Below are 24,898 nucleotides of genomic sequence, written 5' to 3' on the forward strand. Positions count from 1 at the left end.
AAAAAATGATTGCACTGTCATCGGTGGCCCTGTGCTGTAGGTGCCAGGGAGTCCTCATTGCCTGTTGACTGATGTTCTGTGACTGCCCAGCAAAGTTGATTGGATTATTGGCATCTGACCGGACAAAAGAAATCTTTTAACACTTTCAGCGTCTAGAAATCACATCTCTGGCCTACGTGCCTTGCATTTGGATCCTGCGGCAGAGAGCAGTCCTGGGAAGCTGAAGAGCTGCTCTTTGACTCTTAGATCCGTGAGCAGATCAGAGGTGAATGTCAGGAAACCCCCTCAGAAACAGTTGCCTTTGATGCATTTTAAAAGTGCACACATGTAGCAGCAAATGAGAGTACTATCCAGGAGGCGTGGCTGATTTATCAGGGTGCAATTGCATACGTTCCACGTTATGTGCAATCTATTGGAGCTGGGTCTAATAACCGTGATCACTGAATGCTGACTTAAACCCTTCTTCTATGCCAGGGTTTATCGAATCACCATCATTCATTGTGGTAATAGAAGCCCAAACAACCGAGGAACAAATTATCAGATCCCTGAAAGACAGGGGAGAGGAACATTGCAGGTCACAATAGAAAACAAAGGCACTTGTCATCTGGAAAATACCCAAAGAAGGTGCCATGTTTTTGGATTATCATCCAGCACGTGACCCATCGCTATATGATTTCTATGAAATAAAGGCTGCTACTTTTACACATTTCTGAAATCTGACTTCATGGATACCTGTTCAAAGGAACATGTAAATGTAACATACTATCGTACCAATTTTCCAAAGCTCATTTACCCGCATTAAGTGCCCTTAACATAGGTAAACCTACTGACTATTCAATAGCATATATTGTAGCAGTCTTCAAGAGCCTGAGGTGGGGGTGAGGATATGCGTGGAGTATCTATGGAAGCCACTCCTCTGGAGTTCCAAATATTTTTGCACTCATCTCTACAGTGTGTTGGGCAAACACCTTCTCATATCTTTATCTGAGCACTGAAAATGGTCCAGACTCCAAATACATCCCTATAATTGGCTCATTTGCGCAAGCACTAAATGCACCTGACAAACTCCCTATGTGAATTTAATTTCTTTTGTACATTGCTAATTTGCTAAGAACTAGAGTGGTACAAAAAATTTCCCAGTCAGGGAAAAGTTAGGGCCCACTTCGAAACCATTCCCCAGCTATGGAGGTTTTTATTGCTAGGGTAGTTTTATAACTGCGAGGGTGGGGTAAAGACTGGCTGTAACTCGACTGTGGATCTGGCAGGGTGAGCACATGCAAAGCTAGAGTAGGAGCTGCTGCTGGAACAGCACTGTGCTCAGCGTTGGGAACTTCCATAGTCTCAAATATGCAGCATCTCAGTCTGAGGGCAAGCAGTCTCTCAGCTGATCAATGTGACGACACGAGATCTCTCCATCAATGACAGGGGACAAGTGATCTCGATGATGGAAGCTGGCACTCATTTTGGTCCGGCCTCATAACTTCTAGCAAACAGAAGGTCATGTAAGTGTAAACGGGCGCAAGATAGATGAGCACAGGGAGCAGTCTAGCTCCTATTTGTTTTATTTCTTTCATTTATCAATCTGCTCATTCACAAAGACACAAGGTGATGTACAAATTCAACAAACACACACCGTTAAAACACAGTACAAGAAATACACAATTTAGCAAACAAAAACAAAATATAATAAAAAAAAAAAAAGATTTATGAAAAATAATAATAAAACACTAAATCCTTCAAGTAAAAACCTGAACAAACAATCAGGACTTGCATAGCTTTGCTAACTAACTCCCAAATGATCAGTTGTAAGGTATTCCGTAATGTGGATGTACAGAGCAAAAACAATTTTTTCCTAGTATCCACCAACTTCAAGTTATTGGCACTCCTAGGAACTATTTATTTGTTCCTACTTGAGTTGTAATTCTGTATCGGGAGTAAGATGGTCTGAGCATCCCATAAGCAGTTTTGCCGGACTAATCCCTGTAGTTGGATCTCAGCAGGTCACATTTTGCTTTCGCACAGTTAGAATTGATGTGATCCATTTTATGTGTGTCATTGGTTTTAGGATGCCTTGTGCTAAGAGATACTCGATCTTAGGATGCAGTGCAAAAGGCACATTAGGAACATAAGAACATAAGAAGTTGCCACCCTGGGTCAGACCTGGTCTTCAAGTGAACAGGTGGAATGACAGTGCCGGCACCTTGTAAGCTCCCGGCTCCTCAGAGAACACCCAAGGGGTGCTCTTAAGATGCCTATCAGTGATGACACGGACCTCTTGACTACTGATTCTTAAAGGAGTGAACCATTTCCTTCCTACTAGGCTCTTGTGTTTACTCCGCATGACTATGAGTGGCAATGTCCCTGGAAAAGGGCTGCAGCAAGCACTTTTCAACCTAGTTTCCTGTGAGCTGAGTGTCCTGTCCAGTGTAATCATGGAGGCTGCACTGTGGGAGGGCTGTGAGTAGGAAGCAACTCCTTGAGAGCGCCTTCACTCATAACTGATGCCCCAGACCCAGAGTCGACCTCTATTTCACTTTCCCAGCCATTGCTATGGACTGCTGTAAACTCTTGCTAATGATGCGGCTCCGTGTTTTGTACAGGCTGGGTGTGATAGTCTCCCGATGTCATCCCTGTGTCGAGCAGGTTTGTTAGTGAATCAGTGGCCTTGCTGTTCCCTCTTGTGCCTCTCACCACTGAATTTTGATCTGCAAATTCTTTTAGTGAGGTCTTTCTTTTTGCAAAAATGACACTCTGCCCTTCTAACTCTGCAGACAGAGCGCTGATGCTGCCCTCCGCAGTTAAAACATGAGTCTGGAAGCAGAGCCCCTTGGGTTGGCTGACAATGTCACCGTGACCTGGGTTTCTTTTGTGTGCTCAGCCATAGATGTGGCTAAATTAATTGGAAGGATGGGCCGACTGGATGGGCCTTACGGCCTTGTTTTTTTGCCATCATCTATGTTTCTGCTACTCTCAATTTAACCTTGATTCCACTTGTGGAAATGTAACCTTTTCACAATGATGGATGAAGAGCTGAAAAATTGAACTTTAGCAACACTTAGATCTTCTCATACACCTTAATGTTTGGCAAGGCCGGCAAGACCAGCAAACGTACAATGGCGTTTCTTTCCTCCCCCCCCCCCCCCCCCCCCCCCCCACGCAGTCAAGAGAACAGCCTATTTCTGATCATGGAGCTCAATCTTATTTGCTTGCAAATAGAAAGACAGTCTCTCTGCGTAAGCGTCCCAGGCACTGGGCTGTCCCACATCAAATTCTTGAATGTGACCAACAGAGGCCACAGTTGCAGGTGAATGCGTTGCTTTGATTTCTAAGCTTGGCCCTGGCCTCTGAGTATTGGCTGATTGTGCCGGCCCTGCCCATCAAAACCTGAACCCTCCGGCTGCCCGTGCGCATCAACAGCAGCAGGATCCCATCCCCGCCGCCGGACAATGAGGGGAGGATATTGGGCAACACCGGCAGATGTTAGTGAACTTTTATGCACCTCTTTGGTGGGGAAGCTGCACAACCGGCAAAAGTAAGAGACAGGAGGCAAAATCAGGAGCGTCCGGAACATTCCATAGAACTAGGGCACACCCTAACAAGCGTACGTAGCAAGCAGAAAATTAGGGAATTGCTTCTAAACTTCCAAAATTATGGTTCATGGTTTTTATCCTACTTTCCAAAGGGAAAGAAGGCTCATGAGATCAGTGTGTGTGTGTGTGTCCCTAATAACTCCTACATTTGATGTCCTATCCTCACTACATTTTAAGACAGGAATGGTTTTTTCGGCTCCAGGCATGACTGCGGACACGTGCGTAGGGGTGTCCCGGAAAGTAAGCTGCTTTAGTTCTTCGTGGAGCTCCTTGTTCTGGTTTGGCTTATATCATTCTATCTAATTATTCATATACAGTATGGCATCAGGTTCTCGGTCTCTCTAACTGTGGTATCTACCGAATCAAGCCAACTTTCTACTGTTTATATCTAAAAACATGGATAAATTGGGCATAAAAGGACCATTTAATCTACCCAGTCTGCCTATTTTGTATCTTTCTATCTAGTTATCTAATTCACTTACCTGCTTGTTCTACCTGTAAGCCTCCTGTCTTATTCTGAGTGTTAACATATCCTGCAGGCCAGACCCTTAAAATTTGTTTGACCTTGACATGTCTCCTCTCTCTGCATGTAAATAAAATATATTGCTTTTAAAACCACATCCACAGAGAAAAGCCAAGTACGAGCCTTCTAGGAAGGGAGAAGTTAAATATAGTCCAAGCGCTGGGTAACAAGCTGTGCGGTGTGGTCGGAGGTTTACAGGCAAAAGGAAGCCATATATGGTAATACTCCCAGGGAGTTAGGGACAGACGCGCCAAGAGATAGGCGCACTTACCCTGAGAGAAAGGAAATGCAAGCTAGGCCTGAATGAACACAGAATGAACCATTAGCAGGAGAAATGTTTCAGGATACGGTGCCTTTTAGAAGAAAAGATTTTACTTTTCCAAGCACTACAGCCATAAGGTACATTTTAGATGAAGACCGTGTACACGGATATCTTCAAATTAATGTGTTTGGTTTGGAATAGTTCCCAGCACACTTTTTTTTTGTTTTGTTTTTAATCAGTAAAACGTGGAAACATTTAAACTCAGAAACGTACACAGATTCTGTCCGACATCCCATGCTGGGCAAGGGAACAGCCTATTGTATCCTAACCAATGTCACTACAATAGGTCTGTTGTTAGGTTTGTAGAAAGCAAGACCGAGCACGTGACTCGATGGCAGACTATCTCTGTGACTCACGAGAGCTGCAGGTAGGGTTGCCAAGCTAGCTCCGCGTTACAAGGAACATCCTGAGCCGGTCCTGCTTTTCACCCCTCTTGCAGTCCATGGACTTGTCATCCTGCTTTTCTTAGGGAGATCAGAATTATAAACCCAAATGTGCCCCGGGGTAAAGCCGGGAGTGGCTTAGTCCCTGCTTTAGGTGCTGGTTAAATGTCTATGGAAAATAACGCCAGTAGCTTTGAAAATACAGTCTGCATGCATTATTTTCCAGTTGCGCCCAAATCCCTTAAAGGCAGCTATAAGTGCAAGCATTGTAAAAAGCAGCAATTGTGGCTTTAACTTCTCTAGGGTGGAAGAAGGGTAAGTTTTCAAAACCAGCATTCTACTGGGGGAAAGAGAGTTTTTTTTTTTCTTTTTTTCTTACCCATGTAAACACCTGTGAAAATTGCCCTCCGAATGGGAGAAAACCCATTGGTGCATTACAGTTAGGTGCACGGTGATCTCTCAGCTAGAATAGGTTTGGCTTCCCCCTCCTGGCCGGAGCTGTTCTGTACACCCATCAGCCCTAGTCCGGCTCCTCCCGGTCCTTAACTATCCTGAAGAGGCTGCATGGGTGAGTGCATTACCATGTGACCTAAAGAAGTTGCACTGAAGCCTCCGTAACCTTCTTCTGTCTGGTGCAGGGTGGACTTAGGACATTGTGCTAGATGAGAATTTAATCAGCAAGTAATACAACAAATCTGCCTTTATTCCCCCCTCCCCCCCCCCCCCCCCCCCCCGTCTGATAATTCATTTCAGATGCTAAACATGGTACTTTGGGTTCATTTAGTCCCATGATATAACAGATGTCACGATCAGTAAGATAAGATATTTTTGCCTCCTTGGTGTAAACAGGCGCATAAGTATTTACATGGGAAAATGTTTTCCATGAACCTTTGCCCAGTGCTTGCAGGTTCGGATTAACCACGGCAGCAAGCCCACGTCTCTTTTCTTTTCCTCACTTTAAAGCAGCAAAACCCTAACAAAACGCTTTCAGCCGTTCGAGCAAACAAACCCCTTCAGATCTTTATTTGTTTTGTATTTCCTTTCAGCAGAGGAAATGTACTAATTGTGTTAAAGTTTCAGAAAATCCTGCCCACTCAGCCCACAGCTGCCACTTTGGATCTAGGTAAATTGAGGGGACCTTTTCCTGCTCCGCACTGGAGACCTGTGTTCGTTCGTTGTGCATCTCTGTGATGCTGGTGCAGAAAGGTAGGACCGCGGCACGGACAGCTGGCTAGTAGTGGTCTCAAAGGAGTCTTCTGAACTTAAGAGTCATGGCTATAGTCAAAATAGCTCATCACTTTAAGGGGTCATATACTAAGCATTTTTCCCATAGACAAAGACTAAATCAGATCCTTAGTTTCATAAAAATAATGGGGTTGATTTTGTAAAGGTGTGAGCGGTTCCCGGCGCGCGCGCACACGGACACGGCTATTTTTTTCAACATGCGTGTGTCGGCGCACATGTTATGAGAAATGTTTCCCATGCGCGCCTGCCGGCTGCCGGTACCCGCTTCCCCGGGACAGGGCCTCATGGCGCCGTCTCCACTCGCCCCCGACCACGCTCCCCGGCCCGCCTCTTTTAGCTGGCCCAGCACTTCTGTGCGTATGGGGGGGGTTACACGTGTGGCTGGGCTCTTTCAAAAAATGCGGCCCTGCCCATGACCCCTGAATTTTACGCACGCAGGGTTTTTAAAATTCGTGGGTGTGTATATATAGCGTTTATGTCTATAACAGGCTAGTCCCACAGTTCTGGGTTCCAATCTTCCCCAATCAGGGGCTGGTCAGACTAGGGTTCTCTGTGGAGATGATGTGCTTGTGCTGGATCAGGGAGGGACGTAGGCCTCCGCTGCTCTGGTGGCCCCTGTCAGCCAGTGAGGATACTGAAGATTCGTCTGGATGATCTCCAAGCCTTCTGATACATTATTAGCGTCTTTCTGTTGTCCTATGATATCGGCCTCTGATGGAATCACCCAGAGGTTTACACTGTGTTTTTCTTTCCCCCCCCCCCAGAAAAGTCACTTTAAAGACTTCTTTCTTTCTTTGTCTTTATTTGTGGCATGGGGAGGTGAGGGGGGGGGGGGCATTTAAAACCTCCGTTTTCCCGTGCTCTGTGTGCTCTCTCTCCCTTTCATTCACATAGATCAGTCAGCCTTCTATCCTCGGCCTCACCTCCCATTAACCAACAACAAACAAATCCGATCCGGAGGGAGCGCGCAACGCTTTGTGTGGGTATTGCATTTCACGTCGTTCATTTAAGGTGCTCTGTTTGTCCCCATGAAGCAGTCTGAGGATCACACAGGACCAGTGGTTTGGTTTACAGGCTATTCTTGGCTTGACCCATACTTATACGTCCATGACCCCATCGGGGTACTTGAGCATAATCTCTGAGCACCTTGGTTATTTAACTTCAGCTCAGTTATTGTAAAATCTATTAATCACAGAGATAATACTACAGAGGTGACGTTCCTCCGTGTTCTGTGGTCCATATAACTGCTGCCTCCGGTTACCTCTGGCCTATAGCTTTAATAAGCTAGTAACTCTGCACCTCTTACTGTCAGAAGAGTACGTCCCATCGACGCTGCAGGCTTCCAGAACCAGGCTACATAACATTCCTGTAAATTGTCGGTGAATGCCTTTTTTGGTTACATTTCATGCCTCGTGCATGTTCCGCGCCTGGCTTAAGTTCCTTCTGGTCTTCAGGAGAGCAGATATTTCATAAGCAGCCAGCCAGTGGGACTGTCTCTGGAGCAGGACCCCCACCAAAGGAGCTTTCTGTCCTGGGACGTAAAGCTATGCCCCATTCCCCAGTCACTTTATTGGACCTCCTTAAGAAAAGCTAGCTGATTGGTTTAGTCTTTGTTTTGACGGTTGCCCCGATATTTTAAGGTTATCCTTTGTTGTTTTAGGACGTTTTTCTTCAAGGGCAGGAATGCAAATTGTTAGTAATTTTTGAGTATGTCCATAAAGGATGTGAAGTTCTCTCAATAAATCAACGTCGGCCTTAAAGAGAAGGAAGTTGCATTTCACCATCGCTATGGTAACTCATAACTCACTTAACTCACTGGAACTTAGGAATCTTGTTAAGGAATATGCATTAGTGTTAAAGTTCCCTTTATAAAAGTCATGATTGGCGAGTATTTCCCTGCATGTACTGCATCCTGAGGTTTCTGACCGCCTCCTCTAAATCAAGAGAGGGCAACCAACCAGTCCGATCGATTTTAAACATCCATTTCTATAACATCACACAAGTAAAACAATAACAAAAACTGATATATACTTTTAGCACCCAGCAAATACACATTAAAAAGCAGCCCACACCACCGTTTATAAAGAAGTAACAACCTGATGCTTTGTTTAAATGAATATGCATGAACTAGATTTGCATATAATCAAAGCAAGGTACTTGCATATTTCTCTCATGCATCTTTGATAGGGCTCTCTTGAAACCCAGACCGGCTGGTGGCCCTTGAGGACCGGAGCTACCCACTTCCAGGGTTTAAGCCTTGTTTAGCACGTCTGACCCTCTTCTTTGCCCATCACACTTCAGTGGTACCAGAGATCCCCAAGCCACCCTCCTGTGCCACAGGGAAAAAAATCACAGTTTTTGGCATCTGTCAAATTGCTGTTGTCTCCTTGCTGTTTAAAAAGAGTCCATTCATGTTTTGACATTTGCCTACCCTTTTTTTTATATGTGCTTTTTTACCTCGTGCACTCTGTATGTTCTGAGCTCACAGTACATTTGCTGTCATAAGTATCACATAAAAGAAGGATCCTGATAGAAATTCACCCCCTTTTTTTTTTTCCCCCCCAGAGGTGAATCTGGAGCAGGTAAAACAGAAAACACAAAGAAAGTTATTCAGTACCTGGCTGTTATTGCTTCCTCACATAAGGGCAAGAAGGACACAAGCATCACTGTAAGTCTTCTCTCCTCCTGTGCACTCTTATTATTTAGCCATAAACATTCCTACTTTGGTCAGGATGGAAGTGACCTGATGATGCTTACCAGAAGTTCAGTAGAAGGATTTCCGTCTTTATGGACTTCCTGACAAATTCGGGTCATATTAAGAATAGGCAGTTACGGGGGATGCCGCAGAAGTCGTGTTGTTCACAGCCCTGTGGGGGGGGAGGGATGGAGGGTGGGAGTCGTGGTCATCATTAAAGGGTGACACTGGGCGGCCATGACAGGAAGTACAGCTCACGATGCAGGATTCTGCAAGTGGCCCTGCTGCCTGGCTCCGGCCCTCAGGAACATCACCGCAATGACCAGACTAGGAAGCGTGGGTAAGGGTCTATTAAAATAAGGGGGAAAATCCATGAATAGTTGTGAATGAAGGCTCACGGTAACAGAATCCCTGCCCTGGTTGTGACTGACCTGGAAGAAGAAGATGAACGGAGAAATGAACAGGCCCCATGATTATATTATAGCTTTCTTGTTTGCAGAATTAAATTGTTGACTTGCTCTAACTAGGATCACGCTGCACAGAGAAAACCTCCCTCGTTTTCTGTATGAATGGCGTTGCCTTTGAGCCTTGGATGTACTGCATGAATTTTGCAAGGTTTCTCAATTTTTTTTTTGTCACCCCCCTGCTGTCCAAGATCTTGTCAATATTGGAAAGCTTTATCATTTTTTTTTTTTTTTTGCAGTATATTATTCTGTCAAGTTATTGTAATTATTTATTGTTAACATGCCTCAACCATCAATTATTCTGACTAGTTTCATTAGATGCTATGCCTTATTTGACTGCAAACATTGGAATAGCCTACTTCCTTGTATCCTAGTGCATTCTGGAGCTTGTAGTCCTATTTCCTTAACAAGAACAAACTTAAATATCTGCAGATGCTCTGGGCTATTGTAAAAAATATTTTGAATTAGATTAAAATGTCTCTGCATGGACTGTTCTAACTGTTCTGCATTAGTATATAAGATTTTTTTTGTGCATTGAAACAATGGGTATCAGATCATTTTGGCAGCAATCTTCAAAAGAGCAGAGCAAACAGAGTTTGTTTTAGAATTTTGTTTTCATGTTTTTACAGCAAAAACAGAAACTTCAAGTACTTTGAAGACTTAAGTCTTTACAATGGAATTAACAAATTGTTCCAGCCAGCTAGACTGCCAGGATTGGTACAGTTCCTAGTGCTCGACCTTGCCTGGAATTTATCTTATAATATACCAGTTTGTCATTTTACTCTCTGAATAACAAGATTGCCTATCCACTGAAACAGAAATGAAGTAGAGCTTTCATGTGTTATTAAATTGATCCTCCTCCCTGGAGATGGATTTGGTATTTACATATGCTTCCCAAATTACATTAGGCTGTACTATTTGCAATATTGCTCTGAGAACTTCAAAAGTTGATATGATTTTTAATATCCACAAAAAAAATCTGTTTAGTTGTGGAAAAGAGGGGTGAAATGTATCCGTATTTTGAAATACTGACAAATGTTTTTATACCACATTATTCAACTACAGCAAGGTCCATCTTTTGCTTACGTGAGTAACCTAGAGTATTTGATGTGTGGTTTGGAGCACTGAGTGTAGACCTGCATGCTATTGTTGCACATAAAAAGTTTATGGTGGTGGAATTTATGAATGGTTATCGGATCACGAAAAAGAAGGCAACAATAGCACAAAACTTTCCCAAGGTTTCATCCTGTCTGTGTAGAGCACCTTTGGAAGGACCAAGGTTCATCACACTTGGGGGTTGCCTCTTGGGTGTCACTGTATATTTACAAACGTCGTCATTTTCTTAATGTCAGCATTTTTTCCTGCGATCCTCAAAGAGTTATCAGCCTGCAATTTGGCCGCAAGACTTCTGAAGTAACACAAATAATCAATGCTTTCAGGTTGAACTTTTTAGGACTCCTGTGAAATAATACTAAAGCCATCACTGATTGAAGGACCCCCAGAATGCATGCTTTTCTGGTCACCATTCCTCGCAATACCGGGTTTTCATGTAACTGCCGTCAGTAATGTTGCATGGGTGCATGCGTTTACGGCTTGCTGCTACAGTAAGGATGAGCCTGTAAAGAATATGAGAAGGGCATGTGCAGGAAGGCTTAGCTAGTGCTAGCGTGGTATTACTAGCTTAGCCCACCTTGCCTTTCTTCTGAGAGTCAATGAACCCAGAAAGGGTCATGGCAATCAAGAAAACTATCTTACAGCCCGAAGCCAAAGTGGTCAAGTAGCGGACTCTTAAGGCAAGGAAACCCAGTTACTGCATGTACCTAATAAATGTTCCCTATTTTGTTCTGCAGACCAAGGCTTTGCTGCCTTGGCAGCTGCTGATGGTGTATGATATTTTAAAGAACATGTTATTAATAACTGCCTGCATCTGTCAAGTATTATTTAGTTATACCACTGAAATTAATTGCTAAGTAATAAAAGGTCCAGGGTAAAGATGCAGTCCTGCAGGATTAGGGGGCTGTGGCAGGTTGACTTGAGTATTCATCCATAAATGGAGAGAATAACTTGCCTGATATGTTCTCCATCCAAGGGGCGATGAACCTGAAGAAAACGAAACCCGATGTAAAATAATAAGATAAACAAAGGAAGACCAAAGAGATCCCGCAGGACTGACAAAACACTGGAGAGAGGAGATGTTATCGAGCAGTAGGGGATCTTAGAAAAAAAACTAAGGGGCACTCGTAAAGCCTGAGTGAGACCCTCTTACAGACCTAGGATTATAAATCATTGGCCCCGGTGTTCTCACACGTTTAGGCAACTTTTTGGGAGGAGAAAAGGAAACTGTGTTTTTTTAAATAAACCCCAGCTGCGACTTTCCTACTCAGAGCTTTGACTGGGATTCTGGGGAGATCGTGACTAGAGTCTCAGTTTTTGAGACTTTAAATTACTGGCATGGGTAGAATATTTTTCTCAAATGCAGATCTCTGTTCATGGGATCTGAAGGGTCTAAAAAAAACCCTCAGTGGTAAAAGCAGTGACTTACGTAGCTTGCAGCAGTAAATGGGCATCTTGATGTCCGAAACATCACTAGAGCATTGAGTCCATGAGCTAGAAGTTGAGTAGGACTATAAACGATTCCTTCTCTTAGCACATCTGCTGATTTCGTTATCTGCACATGTGGCGTGGATATCCCACTAGTGGCTTGGGAGCCCCAGAAAGTCGTGCAGGCCCCTTCAGTCTGGAGCCAACGCTAGCATTTATTTAGCAGTTCAAATTATGTGGGTGTTTTGAATGTAGCCCTTTGAGACTTTACTTGCCACTGAAATGAGTGATAAAGGCTGAGCGTCACAGGCTTATGTGTAGGACTGGATTTCTTTGAATGCTTATTGTTTCATTACATTGCATTGCATGGTTTGTCATTGGCATCATTAGCACCGTAACAAGTCTGACCTTGCATGTGAGTTCATGGTCATACTTTTGAAATAAAATAATCCATTTTCCATTTTCAGCCAGCTAGTACTGCCCTTAACCTGAATAAAGTATTATGCTGCTGCATAGCTTTCATGCTGCATTATATTAAAACCGTTCCCAGCAAGTTTTCTTAACTGCCTCATCATTCGCTATGAAACAAAGACATTATTATAGGAGCTCTGAAGAGTTTAAAGAAGTTTGTACTTTCTTCTTATGTTTTCTCAATTAAGGAGAAATGGCAATCATCTTGAACAATGATGCTGTGCTTCAGCAAGTGACCCTTCTTGTTAAGTGAGCCCTGTAATGAAATTAAGCAGATATTGTGAACCGACTTTGATCTTGCATTGTAGGAGGGTATGGAAAGTGCAACAGTGGTTCGCGCTTCGGCTGTTAGGACGTGCTCATAGGATGTCTAGTAAATTTATAAGATACACAGCATATATAAATATATACATTATTTGTAGTCAGTCTCTCTCTCTCTCTCCTATTTGCATATTCAAAGCATATTCCAATAGTTGCACTATGTTTTCTGAAATGCTGGCTGTTAACTTTAGATTACGCGTTGACTGTGTATTGATGAATTTTAGGGTGAGCTGGAAAAGCAGCTTCTTCAAGCTAACCCTATTCTTGAAGCATTTGGCAATGCTAAAACTGTGAAGAACGACAACTCTTCAAGATTTGTAAGTCACGGAACTCTCTATCCACCTAGTGCGCTTATGTATTTAAATGTTATATAATCATTTTAGCATTTCATTTATACATCGCACATATAATAACAAACCCTGCCCAGTTTGACATTTTGCATCAATGTTACTTAAGGAAGAGCAGTCATTTACAGATGTCCTGTCCTGTTTCCTGTTGAGCTGTGGCATTAACGCTGTGCTGGAGTAATCCTGGACTGGGATGCTTGCGCTCAAGCAGTTAACGTTTCCCGCCCCAAACTGCTGGAGATTGTTAATGTCAGCCCTGAAGTGCTCTGCTGAGTAGATGAGGCTCTTTGCTTTCCATACTAGTATGTTGGAATGTACACGAGCCACTGTAATGATAATATTTATTCCTCAGCAAAACAGAGCGGAAATGCAGAGCACCTATTGGAAATGGCCCAATACAGCATATGCTGAATTAGTGCATTTCAATCCGTAGCATCAGCTGTGAACAACTATCTTGTTTTCTATATCCATTATAGTTAAAAGGTTTGTCGAAAAATACTGACGCTAAATCTTACACTATCAATGAGCAGAAAAGTAATATAAATATGTAAAATACATAGGGACCTGATACGCTGGTGGGCTCTTGGACTGAGGGGGTCCCCACAGGTCCCCACCGTCGGTAGGCAAGGCAGATGTAGAGCAGAGACCCCACTGGAGCTTCACCACTCCAGCCCACATTCCCCTTAGGTTGAGCCCTTGGGTGCTGGGGCCGGCTGGACTTACGTGGGCCTCTGTGGAGAAGGAAGTCCAGGAGAAAGAGGAGATGCTGAGGTGCAGGCCAAGTTCAGGAACAGGCAGTGAAGCACGAGGTTGGGATCCAGGCAAGGATTGAGGAGGACGGCGTATCTCGTGGTCAGGTTCCAGGTGAGGGTCGTGGCAGGTGGCGTAGCTCGTGGTCAAGTTCCAGGCGAGGGTCGTGGCAGGCGGCGTAGCTCGTGGTCAGGTCCAGTCCAGGCCAAAGCCAAAATCAGTCTTAATGAAATGTGTCCAAAAGATTCCAACATAATATGATCGATAATTTTATGCCATAAAATATAATGAAAAATCCCTGTGGCAAACATGTGGGTGGGTTTCTCCCGGCTAAATTTCCATAAAGGTAAATTTTTTACATTTATTTTTTAAATCCAATGAAGGGATAATTTGTTTCTTTAATATTCTGGATTTGTTTGGATTGCATTTTGAAAATGTTCCTACTAGCAAGACTTTTAGAAAAAAGGATTCACGACTGGGGGGAGGAACGCAATGCTAAAATTAATTGTTTCGTCTTTTTGACAGGGCAAATTCATCCGGATCAATTTCGACGCCCCGGGCTACATTATTGGAGCCAATATAGAAACCTGTATCCTTTGCAGTGAGCAGGCCCCGCAAAAGCCTTCCTGAAGCAGCCAAGCCGGGAGCTGAAACGGCTCTCCTGGCCTGTCTAATAAAGGCAAATATCGCGGAGGCTGCTGTAAACAATAAGGAAGAGGTTGAAATGAACCACGCGGCCTGCGCCTCGCTCCTCCTGTTTCTGGCTTCCCTTCAGATGAGTTGTTAAGGCTTTTTTTTTATCCATACAGGGAAGTCAGAGTTTCCGTACTGCGGGAACGTGGCACGGAGCGACGAGATTATTACACGACTGCTCCGGGGTGGTGCCAGCTCGTGCGGGCCGTGCTGCTCTGTCTCCCATCTGTCACTTTCTCCTTCAGCTCAAAAAAAAAAAAAAAATCACAGTTCTAGAAGGGGTGGGGGGAGGGTGTTAAAGATCCTGCAAAATCTGATCTGTTCAGGTGGAGGGGAAAAAAAAAAAATCTTTGCGTCCCTACAGGGAAGGTGATCAGATAATCCAAAGACCGCAGACCTCCCTAAGTCCCACGCAGACCTCGCTAACCTAAATAAATCACGATTTGCTTCTCTAATCTTGTCGTGCTAGCGGCACCTGCCAGACTGCTAAAGAACTGATGTCGCACACTCGCAGCTCTCTCTACTAAAGTGATTTTAATAACATCTGCTATTAAAGCAAATCGGGAGCGTGTTTAAAGTTGTCTTACGCACCACTCAGCCGCTGAGAGCGGCTGTTTAATCCTTTTTTTTTTTTCCATCCAGACATGTCACCAAGCTTTAATTTAAAATAAACTTATTTGAAGTTGAGGTTCTTAGCACCTGTTAAAAATAGATCTGCTTGAGAAATCCAGAGCTATCCGCCAGGCCAAGGATGAAAGGACATTTCATATTTTTTACTACTTAATTTCGGGTGCAAAAGACAGCATGAAAGGTGAGCAATGGGAAGATTTGACAAAAAGCAACTGACCGAATGCTTTCATAAGTGACTTTGCTGTGTTGAGGTGTGGTGATAGGGCAACAGATTGCTTGGATGCTATAAGAATGATAAAAACTGAATACTTATAGAATATTTGTGTGGCACTGTAATACTCGCTATCAAAAAACGCAACACAAAAAATCAATTTGGTGAATCCAGTGAAATTAGTTGCAGGTGTGTACGCTGCAGGAAAAGTGTGAAATTTAGATCACTTGAACATTACTGCATAAAGGGGTAGATTTTTTAAAAAACGCGCGGGCGTCCACGTGCGCACGGTTCCCCGCGCACGCACTCGGACGCGGCCTATTTTATAACACGCGCGCGTCGGCACGAGCGTGTTGTAAAATAGGATTCCCACCGCACTGGATTTTAATATCTGCATGCGCACGTGCGGGCGGGAGGGCAATTTTTTAAATTACGTGTGGTGACATGATTTGCCTTTTCCCCAGTTCCCTCCCACTCCTATAATGAAGCGGGAGGCTACGTTTCGAAAGGTTTTATGTGGGTATAAGCCTGTTTACCTGTGTAAAAAGCCCCGTTTCTGAAAATTAACTGCTCCCTGCCACGGAGGGTAAAAGTATCCGCGCTGTGAGCAGCATACATACTATTGTCAGGAGTGGGGGGGAAGGAGCGGGGCTAGACGAGGGGAGGGAAAGCACCTGCGGAGATTTAATTTTGAAATCCTTATGCACACTTTCACGCATGCACTTTTGCTCCTGCTTCAAAGCAGGTGCAAAGTGCAGAGCTACAGAAAGTGCTGGCTTTCCTTTCCCCCGGCCTGAATTTTCAGGAAGAAACTCCACCACGCTTTCCCCTTGAAAATTAGATTGCAGCTCTGCGGGTAGCGGTGCCGACTTTTTTTTTTTTCTCAAGGCCGCAGCACGTTCCCGGCCTGGAACTTTTTCGAATTCGTTTCCTTTTCCCCCCATTGCAGCTGGACTGGCAGGCGGAACGGCCTCAACCTTCGATTACGAGGGCAAAATTTTTTTTTTTTAATAGCTTTGGAAATTGCCCCCCCCCCCCTTACCGTATTCAGTTTAGATCAAAGTTTTATACGTTCTGAATAATTCCGCAGGGCATCTCATGAATCCTTTTCTTATGCTGTGCAAAAAATGAAATAGATGTATTTGGGGGGGGGGGGGGTGCGAGAAACCTTTTTGAAACTGAGAAGGGGGTCTGTGTTCCCCCGAAAGGCTGGGAAGCCCTGGCCTACGCTATTTAGAAGCGTTCTCCCCTCCCTCATGGCCCTGCAGTTTTCGTTGGGCTCTAGCACCAAGCTTGCATTCTGTAACGTGCTCTTACCCAGCCTGACAAAGCACAATGAGAGTACATATACAGTATTTATTTATTTATTTATTTAGGGCTTTTTTATACCGACATTCATGATACCAATCATATCATATCGGTTTACAAGAAACAATGGTGTACTGCAATGTTAATATATTCTCAATAAGCGATTTATTACTTCCTATTGACGGGGGGTGTGATTTTGACATAAGGTACGTACAAACATATATTCGTATTTATATTTGGCACCTGTGATCTTGCCAATAAGATAAGCAGTAGAAAATCTTGACCCTAGAGAAAAAAATCACGACTGACCAGGGGGGGTTCGTCTTGCCCAAAGGTCGAGAGCGGTTTCGGCTCTGGAAATGTCCCTATTTCTTTCCAAAGGGAAACAGGCACATTGAGCAATATGGAAGTCAAGGCATGCCTTGTAACGTTCCGAAAAATGTAGCAAAAAAAAGACACATTTGATCCTTACTTTCTATAGAGGGCGATCGTTTAAGCTGATGTTTAGTCATGTGATCCCTGTGACGGTACAAAATAAAAATGTCACCCACATGTACCAAGCCACAGCTACAGCTGAACATTTCAGCAAAGCCAACCTTGGCGTTGCTGTGAGGCTATACAAAGATATAAATGAGTGCGCCGTACGTATTTTACACCCGTTTTACATGACAAAAACGTGCAAGTACAGTATGGGCTTTCAAAGCCCCATTTTCTGACTCTCTGCAACTCTTTATTTCAGAGGAATTGTTACTTGAAGGCTTCAGTAATTACACATTTTTATCCAGCGGCTATGTGCCTATTCCTGCACAAGATGACTGTGATATGTTTCTGGAGACCTTGGAAGCCATGAAAATTATGGGATTCACCGAAGAAGAACAGATTGGTATGGACTGTTTTGCCTTTATTGCCAAAGATGCCCATGTAGAGAAGCACAGTGATGATTGACTGGACTTGTCTTATAGAGTTGATGCGGAGGGAAAATGAATTAACCTGACAGCCTCTCTTCACGTAACGAAAACCACGATGCTAGGAATGTAATGAATTCATTGTATAAATAACCAACGACGTGTGGCAGGATGATCAGACCCATGATTGCTACCCTTCTAATCTGGCATTAGAGATCTTGCTTGGTATTTTAAATCAGCCCTAGTAAGAAGATGTTTCAGATAGCAGGTTGCCTCTCTCTTGGCTCTGTTTAATAATTTCTATTTTGGTCTGACCCCCTATGCAACTTTTTTTTTTTTCTCCTATATATTTTACTTATTGTGTGTTTGGGATATTTTCTGGACTAAAAGGTGTGCAGCTTCTGTTATAACCTCTGTTAACCTTTACAAGTGGCAATCTCAGACCTGCATAGGATTCTGTTGAGGATCAGCAGGAAAGCGTCACAGTTTTATGGAGACTTTTAATGGCTGGGGGTAGGCAAGCTCCAGTCCTTGAATACCAATCTGCTTGGATTTTCATGATATTCCTCATGAATATGCATAAGATAGAGTTGCATTCAGTTGATTCAGCATGCATGGGGATGTGTTTCATGCATATGCACCAGGAATATTCTGAAAACCCGAGCGGATTGGTGCCCACAGGACTGAAGGTTGCCTATCCCTGATTCGGGGTGCGCACACCCATTCCTTTTCAATTCATTTTGGGGGATTTTTTTTGTTTGTTTTCTGTTTCATTTTTTGTTTTGTTTATTTGAAACAAAAAAAAAAAGAAAAAAACAAAAGAAAAAAGATATGAAAAAAGAAAATGAAAAAAAATATCTGGTCACCCCCACTGCAATCAAAAAAACCCCCAAACAACAACTCACTAATCCATCCTAGGACCTCCCTCAATTCCCCAAACCTACCCAGATCTTCTTATCCCAAGTCTTCTTTTTGCATGGGTCGAGAGTGATCCCCAATTGCTCCTGTCACTCTGGTGTTACAATTGTACGTGGTGCCAGCAGGCTGAGGCCAATGCCATTGTCAGTTACTTCCAACAAAAAAATGGGCAGCTCCAAATGAAATTGTGTTCACTTTTCTTTCGTTTCATTTAAAAAATGGAAATTTTGTTTCCAAGTGTGCATCTCTGTCCCTGATGGTGGTGGAAGTGACTAAGCAGTAGGAACTTTCAGACACATGAAGCGCTAATATTTCTTTGCCGAGGGCCATGAAAATGCGAATGAAACATGGGCAGGGTCTCACTGAGTGGCAAAGCTGCCAAGTGACTCTGGTCAAGCAGGGAAACCTTTGGGCCAATCCTGGTTCTGTTTCTTGTAGGATTTGCAGTCCCCGCTACTACCAATTTAAAATCGGAACGGCAAGTCTCAGAATGCATCAGGATATCTCGTCTCTTGAACGTGGATCACTTGGTTCTAGAGCGGAACCAGACTGGTTAAAGCGCCTCCAAGGAGTTGACGGCACATTGCTGAACAAGGCAATGCTAACGATTTAAAGTGCGCGCCTTGTTGTTATCCAGAACGTTTAAAGAGAAAGCAGATAACGAGTTAGGAAGTTTCTCACCTTGGACAGTAAGGGGCAGTTGAGAAATCATAGACACATCCTTTGAAAACCAACTAACAGGAGATATAGAATGTGCTTATAAGGCTATAAAAAAGAAAGAGCATCTGAAAGGTAAAGTCACTAAGACATTGATTTTTTTTTTTTTTTTTAGTTTTTTTTAATACAAATTGCAGAAGTCTGTTAGGGATGGGAAACTTTTTTTTTTTTCTTTTTTCAAAATCCGAATTGGTTTAATTATTGCCCGCAGAGTAACCAGGGGCTGATATTAAGTGTAAAAGACCCATTACCATAAAACAATTGATTAATTTGTTTTATTTTCGTAGAAAGGATGTTGAATGTACAAACATGAAAGTTTTGCGAAGCTGTAACAAGAAGTTTCACCCAGAGCTAAAGGAACCTCTGCTCCGTGATGTGCGTGTCGGGAGACCACGCCTATGCGTGGATCTGAAAAAAACCCACCCATCCCCATCAGAGTCCTCATTCCCCCTCCCCCCCCTCCCCGATATGTCCTGAAAGTCTTGTGTGGATAAGATGCAAACCCCAAAAGTTCTTACAGACAGCACAGACACACACACTCGGAGCAGTCTCAGAAACCTTCTTTTTCATTTGGAAAGTAAAGCTAACGATAGGATAATAATCTAACTAAAATACATTTTGCAATATGTCTATTTGCATTATAAAATAGTTCCACAATAACACATTTTCCTCTATGATTTCTTAATTAGTAAATATGAAAACTTTCTATCTACAAGAACTCAAAACCAATTAGTCACACGGACCAGCTCACTTAATAGAAACAGTACAATCCGCCAAATGTTTGCATGTCATACAAATGTTAACAGTGAAATTTAAAACATTTTCTTTCTAGAATTTTGTAGAGCAAAATAATAAGCTCTGAATACCTAGGGCAGATAATGTTTCTTGCAGAGTTACTGTCCCCAGTTCGTTCTCAATATCTGCCTGTTGCAAGAATGACCTTTCCCCTGAGCAGTTTGTTACTATTCAACTCAATGAAAGTTGGCCAATTGTTTCTACATTTGGGAACGCCAACCAAATCTTATTTTGGCCAATGTCTTGGATAAAGTTTCTGGTGGTTTAATTGTCCTTTTATCAAGGAAAATTTCATAGACACAGCAAGACAATGCTTTCTTTCTCCAGGGTGGTTAATATCAACATTTCCAGGATAGATTTTTATCAGGAACTTTTATTTAGCTGTTTCTCTGAGTCATCTAAAGCAACCAAAAAATGAAAAATTGTTTGCAGCATTTTCATATAAGATCGAGCTTTTCTTCAAATTGGTTTCAAATGCTTTAATAGAATTTATAGGAATAAAAGATAGAGTAAAAATGCTTGACCATACAGATGTGTACATTTTTTGTCATAGCTGAATGAAAATATCCATAATTAGAGTGAATCTTCCTATTCTTCTCGTATCTCCTTTATTTATCAACTGATTTTCATACAGTTTGAACTGGGGTCAATTTTTCTTTTTTTCAGTAGTCCCTCAAGTTCTAAGGCCCTAAACTATAACTTAGTTAGTTTATGCCTTAATCCAGCACTGATTCGTTCCTATTTTCCCTTTGAATTCCGTAAGAAATTCTCAAACTAAAAAACCATGCATACAATGGAAAAAATAATAAAAAAAAACAGGACTGGATCAGCCTGTTTGGTTGACCAGAGGTGAGATGGCGCCTCCTCATAGTAAGTCTTTATTTTGGAGTTACTGTAAGGTGAAAGTGTTCTTTGCATATCATTCCTTGAATTACCACTGTTCAGCAGACAAAACTCGGTCATTAAGCCAGGGCTTTCCATACTTGCCCTGGTGACCCCCACAACCAGTCAAATTTTCACAATCATCCGCAATGAATATGCATGAAATGCCTACATTGCAAAATCAGTATATGTAAATTTACCTCATGCATATTTGACATGAAAACTGGCTGTAGGGCTCCAGGACAGGTATGGGAAGCTCTACATTAAGCAGATTTCTTATGGCTAAATATATATGGCTCTAGGCTTGGCAGGCCTGGTTTTGCTCCATTAATAGTCTTGCTTTTCTTATGTAAATTGAAACCACAAGTCCATGATTGCATTAGGGAAAAAATCCAGGCCTGGCATACCTTGCCCCTGATAACCTGGAGTCATCTGGTAACCCTATCTCTCAGCCTCCTTGTACAATGGAGAACTTGATTTGTTCTGGCTCCATAATGGGCGGTCCCCTACCCCCAGAGCATCTGTTAACATGAAGCATCCAAAAACTATGCATGGTACCCTACAGCTGGTTGGGTTTTCTGGATATCTATAATGAATGTGCATGTGATACATTTGCATATACTGCATCTCCAATGTATGCAAATGTATCTTCTGCACATTCATTGTGGATATCTTGAAAAGCCAGCTGGATATGGGATCCCCAGGACAACTTTGGGAAGCCCTATATTAACCACGTGCAATGCTATCTCAATAAAGAAATTAGTAAAGAGAACCAAGAACAGAGCTGACATTCATGTACCAGTTTGGAAACTGTATGTATGGTGAGCATTTTTCTCATCTTACAGCCATGCTGAAGGTCGTTTCCTCTGTCCTACAACTTGGTAATATCGTCTTCAAGAAAGAAAGAAATACAGATCAGGCCTCTATGCCAGACAACACAGGTACAGTTTTTCTCTTTCCAAAATATTTGTAAAGATGCTACCACTGATGACAGGAGAAGCTCTTGTGTGATGTGAAATACTGTGTTCCTTCCAGCTGCGCAAAAAGTGTGTCACCTCATGGGCATTAATGTGACCGACTTCACAAGGTCAATCCTGACGCCACGTATCAAGGTTGGACGTGATGTTGTTCAGAAAGCTCAAACCAAAGAGCAGGTAGGGATCAATCCATGCTTCTTGTGTCGAGCCTTCTCAGCCTACATGTGAAGATTTCTCTTCTCTTGATTTACATTACAATTTAGTTCTCCTTGCTGCAAAAAAAGCAAATGACATTGCAGGCTGAGGCAGAAAACTGAATCAGAATATGCATTAATTCTTACCAATCTGTAGTTGACAGCTTCAATTCACATTTGTTAAAATGTACATTTTATTGAATGTTGATTTTCTCTATCCATTTTTTTCTGTACTTCCTCCAGGCAGATTTTGCGATAGAAGCTTTGGCCAAAGCAACATATGAACGTCTCTTCCTTTGGTTACTCAACCGAGTGAACAAGGCTTTGGACAAATCAAAAAGACAAGGGGCATCATTCTTGGGCATTCTTGATATTGCTGGCTTTGAGATCTTTGAGGTAGGTAGCTTTATACAATTAACTGGATATTTGGCTTCACTTTAGATCTTTTTATCTCACCACACATAATAAATTGGTAATGCTTCAGAGCGATATTCGAGGAATAAGATTCCTCATTCCTCAAATTGTTGAGTTTGTATTGAAAGCTATTCCTGAACCTGAGTCCAATTAGGATCTTTTTCAGGCTCTTTCCTCACCACTAGGCCATAAGAATGTTCCTCTGAATTTGCCTGCATTCTGTTTGTGCTCTTAAGGGACCACATATGAGATCATTTTAATCTTTTTGTATCATTTAAGATCAACTCCTTTGAGCAGCTCTGTATTAACTACACCAATGAGAAACTCCAACAACTGTTCAACCACACCATGTTTATCCTGGAACAAGAGGAATACCAACGGGAAGGAATCGAATGGAACTTCATTGATTTTGGTCTCGATCTACAGCCGTGCATTGAGTTGATTGAAAGGCCGGTAAGACATAGCATGCATGGGTAAAAAAGGATTGATATCTCTGTTTTAGCACGCTAATAGTTAAGTTACCATTAAGTTGTTTGCCATTCATTCCCAAGGTTAGCTTTTACTATGTGCATTTAGGTGGCAGGGGTATCTCTCTCCCCATTTTCTACTTCTCCCCCCTCGACACCAAACTGACCCTTTGACTTTAGTTTCCTTTGCTGGCTGAGGGCTGGTAGAAATGTCCTGTGAAAATGAATCCTTCACCATTTCTCAGAAGCAAGCAGTAGGCCCCACCCCTCCCCTTCCCTGCAGAGGTAATCATCTTTCCTTCCTTCCAGGGCCTTAGCATATCACTTTACTGTGTATTCACAGCCCACCCAGATTTTGTTTTCTATATCAGTTTCACATGGAAAATAATGGAGGTGGGCTTGAAACAAAAACAGTAGTCTGGCATTACCCTTAGACTTACAATTTCTGTGGTTAGACTTAATATAAGGAATTAGGAAACTAGCCTTGAGAATTTCTTTAGCACTGTATAGGCTTTTTGCGGAACTCAATAAATCTTCATAGGATTTTGAGGAAATGATGTCGATATCTACAGAAACAGCATCTTATGCCACAGACTTGTGTAGAAAATGTTGATATGGGTAATCATTAAGAATTTGAAATATTTTACATAAGATTTTAAGTTTAGTTATTGGCTCTTTCCTAGTCTTGATACAGTGTTACAAGTATGGTAGATTTCAACCATCAGTAGGAAATGGTCTCCATGGGAAATGATAGTATTTTACATCCATGTATGACGATAGAAGACTTAATTATACCGTTCATCTTCCAGAACAATCCGCCTGGTGTTCTGGCTCTGCTGGATGAGGAGTGCTGGTTTCCCAAAGCCACTGATATCTCCTTTGTGGAGAAATTGTGCCAAGAGCAAGGCAATCATTGCAAGTTCCAAAAACCCAAACAACTGAAAGATAAAACACTCTTCACTCTAGTTCACTATGCAGGAAAGGTAAGCACTCATTATTTTTACTTAATAAAGATTGCATAAAATTGTCCAAGTAGTGATAAACTGCTTAAAAATTTCCTAGAATTGGCAATGAAATATTTAGTACTGGCACTGAATACCATGAATTCTGACTGATATATCTGCAGAATACCCTAATAGTATTGAGTGTGCAGCCAAAAAATATATTTTGTTTCCATTTGTTCTGTTTAATTTTGTCTTTTCATTTCAGTGCCCTTTGTTGTTTTTTTTTAACATGCATTAAAACCATTTAGGGGTACATATTCAGTCACTGTCCAAATAAACTTATCTGACTAACTTTGTAAGTGCAGCCACACTATTGAATATAGCCAGCTATCTTAATCTTTAGGACAGCTCTTTGGCACGACCAGACTTAGCCAGATAACTTATCCTGCTAGTGTCTCCCTGAAATGCCACTGGAATGCTCCTAAGTTATCCGGCTACATTTTAGCTGGATAATAAGATATCTGGCTAGCTGGATAAGTGCCTCTGAATATGGTCCTCTCCATGTCCATTAAATGTTTTAACATGCACTAAAACATGTAGTAGTCCATCTGCTTAGGTGGCTGGCAAAGTTAGCAGGACAAACTTAGGGGGTCATTTATTAAAGGTTTTCTCCTATTTTGTGTCTATGGCAAAAATGCTTAGTAAATAGGGCCCTTAGCTGGCTAACTTTGGCAGGATATTCAATAGTGTGCCTGCGCTGCTGAATATACCCAGCTGAGTTTATCTGGCTAACTTTAGAAATGCTCTACAGCACGACCAGAGCTAGCTGGATAAGTTATTCAACTAACTCTGAATACTGGAGTTAGCCGCCTAACTTATCTGGCTAACTTAACTCCGCCCTGAAATGTCCCCCAGAATGCCTCCAAGTTATCAGCCAAATTTTATCCAGTTACTTAGACAAATGGTGCTGAATATTGACAGCTTTTTGTGCACTTGAAAATTTAACACGTACTAAATGAAACAATGCAAAAAAAAAACCCAGCACATTTCTAAACAATATAATCAAAATTTCTCTTCTACTCTGAGACCAGATGTTGGCTTACTTTCTTCAATTATTTTCAAACTAGATTCATCTTTTAAATGCCGTTTTAATTCTTAAATGTTAATTAGAAAGTTTATAATAGCAATAAA

At 42.3% G+C, this 24,898-nt stretch overlaps 1 protein-coding gene across 3 annotated transcripts in view; it reads left to right on the forward strand.

Moving 5' to 3' along the window:
• Nucleotides 1-24,898, forward strand: part of MYH11 (myosin heavy chain 11) — a 111,288-nt gene that overhangs the window by 39,594 nt on the left and 46,796 nt on the right. For 2 of the 3 annotated variants that reach the window (XM_029576124.1, XM_029576122.1), the window contains exons 5-15: nt 8,629-8,731; nt 10,288-10,308; nt 12,780-12,872; nt 14,178-14,241; nt 15,058-15,156; nt 17,234-17,377; nt 21,557-21,652; nt 21,747-21,865; nt 22,126-22,278; nt 22,576-22,749; nt 23,573-23,746. In XM_029576124.1, coding sequence (XP_029431984.1) covers nt 8,629-8,731; nt 10,288-10,308; nt 12,780-12,872; nt 14,178-14,241; nt 15,058-15,156; nt 17,234-17,377; nt 21,557-21,652; nt 21,747-21,865; nt 22,126-22,278; nt 22,576-22,749; nt 23,573-23,746 — 1,240 coding nt within the window. The remainder of the gene's footprint in view (nt 1-8,628; nt 8,732-10,287; nt 10,309-12,779; nt 12,873-14,177; nt 14,242-15,057; nt 15,157-17,233; nt 17,378-21,556; nt 21,653-21,746; nt 21,866-22,125; nt 22,279-22,575; nt 22,750-23,572; nt 23,747-24,898) is intronic. The other variant, XM_029576123.1, reaches the window with a different exon arrangement.

The sequence above is a fragment of the Rhinatrema bivittatum genome, chromosome 14 (assembly GCF_901001135.1).
Source record: "Rhinatrema bivittatum chromosome 14, aRhiBiv1.1, whole genome shotgun sequence".
NCBI lineage: Eukaryota > Metazoa > Chordata > Amphibia > Gymnophiona > Rhinatrematidae > Rhinatrema > Rhinatrema bivittatum.